This window comes from Otolemur garnettii, unplaced genomic scaffold (genome assembly GCF_000181295.1).
Source record: "Otolemur garnettii isolate 467f Iridium unplaced genomic scaffold, OtoGar3 scaffold00697, whole genome shotgun sequence".
Classification (NCBI taxonomy): domain Eukaryota; kingdom Metazoa; phylum Chordata; class Mammalia; order Primates; family Galagidae; genus Otolemur; species Otolemur garnettii.
The window spans coordinates 7,408-12,574 of NW_003853092.1; the positions used below are offsets into that span (position 1 = coordinate 7,408).

General features: G+C 45.9%; 1 gene segment (V, D, J or C); it reads left to right on the forward strand.

The window, feature by feature from the left end:
• Nucleotides 1-4,327: 4,327 nt before the first annotated feature.
• Nucleotides 4,328-4,818, forward strand: LOC100948708 (the record flags this gene model as incomplete). The annotated part of the segment is given in 2 exon segments: nucleotides 4,328-4,388; nucleotides 4,470-4,818. Coding segments are annotated over 2 exon segments (395 nt in total), but the record flags the coding sequence as incomplete, so codon positions are not given.
• Nucleotides 4,819-5,167: the final 349 nt, after the last annotated feature.

Sequence of the window (5,167 nt, forward strand, 5' to 3'; positions counted from 1 at the left end):
CTGGTAAGTTCCAGTTTAATAGCGAGTGCATGTGGTGTCTGTCTCTCATTCTTTAGATACCTCACGTAGGATAAGCATCTGTGGTTCCACCCAATGTAAGACGCATCAGTTCATCCCTCTTCATGGCTGAGAGTATTCCATAGTACACACAGACCGTGTTTTGTTAATCCACTTGTGGGCTGATGAGCACTTGGGTGGATTCCACATCTTTGCAATCATGAATTGGACTGTAAGATACATCCAAGTCTTCCTGATAAAATGATTTCTTTTCCTTTGGGTACAGCCCAGCAGGAACATCACTGGATTCCTGATAGGTCTGCTTCTACTTCCTTGAGGAGCCTCCACACTGCATTCCGCAGAGGTTGTACTAACGTGCAGTCCCTCCAACCCTGTGTAAGCATTCCTTTCTCTCTGCATCCACACCACCTATATTATTTTCATCTTATAATTAGAGTAATTCTAACTGAGGCATAGTGACAACTCATTGCAGTTTTACTTTGCATTTCTGTAGTTATCAGTAATGTACAGTTTTTCTATATATTTTTTATTGGCCATTTGTGTATCTTCTTTTGGAAAACTTCCATTTATATCTTTCCCCCACTATTCAGTGTTTTTTCTTGCTAATTTCCTTGAGTTGTTTGTAGGTTCAGGTTATTTCCCCAAATTGTTATTAGAATATAGATTGTGAATATTTTTCCCACTGTGTCAATTAACTGTTTGCTCTATTGGTTATTTCCTTAGCTATGTAGAAGCTTTTTGATTTAATGAAGTCCCTTGTATTTATACTTTCTGGCTGTGATTTCTATCAAGAAATTCTTTCATTGATGTGACATTCTCACCAGGCATAAATTGACAAATAGGGTCCCCAGAGTTCCCATTTGAGGAGTTAAATAATTTATTAATGAGTTAAAATAAAGAGGATGATTCTGAAAAGACTGAAGTTTGAGTCTATAGAATAGGTGGGCAAACTAGGGAGACAATTTGGCTGGTAGAAAGGGCACCTGTAGACTGGTGGGTCCTTATCATTACTTTCCACCAGGGCTTGAGTAAGAGAGAACCACAGAGCCTCAAAGTAGAGAGTTGTCAGTGGATGGCACAGGCACTCTGATAAACCAGTTTCTCTAAGTCTAATGTGTAAGAGGTGACATGGGTACAACTGAACACAGCAGCAAACATAGGGTCAGAGTGGCCCTGACCTGGCTGAGGCCAAGTCTCTCAACCCAGCCATAGGATAGGCTAGGGAGGGCTCAATAGACTAAGAGATCGTAAGTAAAGGGTTGTTTTCCAGTCAAGTGAAATACGAAAGAACAAGTCAAGCAAATGGTGGTCATTTCCACATCACTTATCCTCTTCATGACAGAGTAGCTGCAGGTCCTCCAGGACTCATGAGCCCACAGTCTTCCTGCTTCCAGAGATGGCAGGAGTCTGCTCGATGTGCCTCTTAGACCTGAGTGTGCTGTGCCCCCAGCTTTAACCAGAGAGTTTAACTGAGGAGTGGGGAGGAGAGCAGCACCTTAAATGACCTCAGTTCCCAGGCACAGTTCATCTTTAGGCCCTTTTTCTGTTCACATCTGCAGGACCCCTGACCTCTTATGCAAAGAGGAGGTACGGCCCTGTCTGTGGAGGAGGAGTGGTCCTGCTGGAAACAGACTCATGAACAGAGGTCAGTACAGTGCCTGGCTTCATGACACAATTGGCAATGATAAATCTCCTCATGTGTCGGTTGGTTGTTGCACCAAGGCAGGAACCAGGAATGGCCTCCAATGTAAGATTTTAAAGGGGCTCAAACTTAGCCTGCCTTTGGGAGTCACTCTAACCCACAGCAGGGCAACTGGCAGCATCTCACCCCCAGTCAAATAAGTTTCCTGATGTATTTTTCCAGTGTTTCCTTGTAAAGTATGATTTACCTCTTCAGTTTGTCTCACCAACCACAGTTTCAAGAGGAATGTAGGTTTCAGCTAATCTGTGATGCTTTGCACACTTGTCAAGTATGTTAGAAATGAAGGAAGGTCCATGATCACTTTGAAGGGTATTGGCAGAGTGTTGTAATTTGCTCAGCAGAGAGAGAAAGTTGGACCCCACTTCAGATGCAATTAATCAATAAGAATTTATTATAAATTTAATACACCTGCAGGGGGCTGATGCTGTGGAAAGCATGCAGCAGAGAGTGGCAAATTAAGGGGACTTATGTACTGTTCATTTGCTGAAGCAAGCAAGCTTGTACAAAAGCCAAATCATTGCGGTTAGCACAACTCAACACAGCTCAGGGGTCACAAGGTTAAGGTACATGCATTAGCTCATAACAACTCAGCATAACTCAAGGGTCATCAGGCAGGGGTACATACATACTCATAAGGGGTAACACAACTCAGGGTGGGGGTACATGCTGACTTAGCTCATAAGCAAATCACATTGGGAGTTACAAAGTTCATGGCAGAGGTACATGAGTTGAGAAAGTTTCCAAAGAACTCAGGACCTTCCACCAAGGCATCTCTCCCTGGGTACTTTCTTTTCTCCAGGTCTCCTCTTAGAATTTTATCTTTCCACACTTATGGGACTGGGACTAGGGGGCTCAGAAGAGTTTTCCTTTTCAAGGGTAGGGGCTTGTTCCCCACTGGTCTTAGCAGGGAATCAAGGGGGTCTGGTCATCACAAGAGTAAAACTAAAATTCCACATTCACCTCAGGTGCATTTTTCCTTAAGTTTCTGCTGGTCAGTGTTTCCACTGACATGAGGGATTGTTAAATGTACTGTGAGATGAATTGGTTCTCATATACACTGGTTTCTGTCCATGTGCAAAGGTTTTGAGTAGAGTAAGTTTGGCCACCTCCAGACACAACCACTACCCTGACCCAGAGCAAGAGCAGAGACTTCCCTGACTTCTGAGTCTGAGGAGGGAGCTGGCCCTGCCCACCTCAGAGCCTGCAGAGACCCCGATCCTTACTCCATGTATCAGGTGCTGCCCCATGTACAGGGAACTCAGACTGCTCCCTCTGCTGACAGTGAATCAGGTCTGATTGTGAAGCTGAGAATCAGAATGCTTGAATTTTATTCTGACTGTTACCTTCCTCAGAGACCAAGGTGATAATCCAATCTCCCTTCCCTTGACATCTGTTTTTCATTATTTATTATTGCATTTTTGTGAAGAGTAAAGTTTTATCACATATTGGCCTGAGACTATTCTCAAAATCTACTGAATTTTTCTTGGAATGTCACATACTGGACAAAAATGGGTTTAACATTCTTACCAAAATCATGTGTGTTTGGAAATTTCAGTGTGTTGTTCTGAACATGAGCAACTGAACTTCTCAGTTGACTTTGAAACACGTCTATGTTATGATGTTTTATAATCATCCCTGTTTTCTTCACTCCTTTGTGTCTTTGAAATTTGGTTTGCATAACTTCCAATAACATTTTTGAAGCCCCATCTTCACTTTCAGGCTGAGCCAACCCCACTGCTGAGTGTGCACAAGGCTCCTTCTATGCAGAGCACAGTGCTTCTGACTGTCATGAAACTCCATGATATTAATGTTTCCATCTGTCAGCAGAGTCACTGTCCAACCCTGTGGTCTTCTCATGTTGTCATGTAGAGATTTTACTCAATATGCTCATTAATTAGATAGCTCTAAGTGCTCTGTCATTTACAATCATATTCAGATCATTTGTCTACTTCGGCAATGGTCTTTCTCTCTGATGTATCTTGTATTCACATCGATAACCAGATAGGCTGTGAAGGACAGTTGATGTTGCCTTGTTAGTTTATTGGACCCATTTCTGCCTGTAGTTTCTCATATCACATCTTTGCTAGGCACTTAGTTAACAGTTTGCCTGGACCTCCTCAGAGGTACCTGTGAAGTCTATATTTGCTCTGGAGACCAGGGTTGAATCTGTTCTTTCTGAGTCCATCAGAGACTTCAGATTCCCCAGTGACACCTTGTCTCTGTTCCCTGCTTGGCTTCGTGTTCTTCCCTGTACTCTCTTACAGAGGCTCTATCTGTTCCAGCTCTTTCACACACACTCCAGTATGAGTCTTACCTGACAATTGTCAGTGTGTGAAAGGTGTGGGACTAAAGTCAGAGTCTCTGACCTTCTCCTGAGCTGTGATTCTAGGCAGGCATCGGGACCCTGGGTCTGGGTGCTGCCTTCCAAGTGCTGCTGTCTCTGCTCTAGGTGAGCTGATGGCCCCAGTTTTCCTGTCCCTCCTCCTGGGCAGAGCATCTCTCGTTATTATTTATAGTTTTCTATCACAGAACTAGTGAGGGACACCCCCTTTAAGTTCCCAGGAGAGTGGGCCTCCCTCACTGCCTGCTGGATCCTCAGTGCAGCCCTTTCTGTGCTCCAGGATGGGGTTTGCCGTCCTCCTCAACCTCCTCCTGGCTGTTCTCCCAGGTCAGTTCTGGCTCAGGATCTGGGGTCACAGGAGGGGTGGGTAGGAGGGGCCCTGATCTCAGTCCTGCTTCTCACACACAGGCGTCTGTGCCCAGGTGCAGCTGGTGCAGTCAGGGGCAGAGGTGAAACGGCCCGGGGAGTCTCTGACGATCTCCTGCAAGCCATCTGGATACACCTTCACAAGCTACTGGATGCACTGGGTGCGCCAGAGGCCTGGGAAGGGCCTGGAGTGGGTGGGGAGAATCTATCCTGGTAATTTTAAGACATACAAGAGTCCGGCCTTCCAAGGCCACGTCACCATCTCCACCGACAACTCCATCAGCACCGCTTCCCTCAGGTGGAGCAGCCTGAAGGCCGAGGACACCGCGGTGTACTACTGCGCTAAGGACACAGCGAGGGAACTGCAGTCCAGACACCAACCTCCTGCGTGGTGCGGCCGCCAGAGGGCGGCTGGGACAAATGCGCGGAGTTACCCGCGCAGGTGCAGGTGGACTCAGCCCTGGTTTCTGTAGGGAGGCGGTTTTCTCTCTATAAAACAGCTTCCACAACGTCTCTGGATTGATGGTTCTGAGCTTTCCTCCAAAGTCTCTGATTGAGATATGTTTCTGGTAGTAAGAAAAAAAAGTCTCCAATGCACAAATGGCACAGAGAGGCTTGTAGTTAACAGGGGTCCTCAAACTTTTTAAACAGGGGGCCAGTTCACTGTCCCTCAGACAGTTGATGGACCAAACTGTGGGCACCGGGACAAGTCGGCTGCTAAACAGGACAGGCAGCAGCGG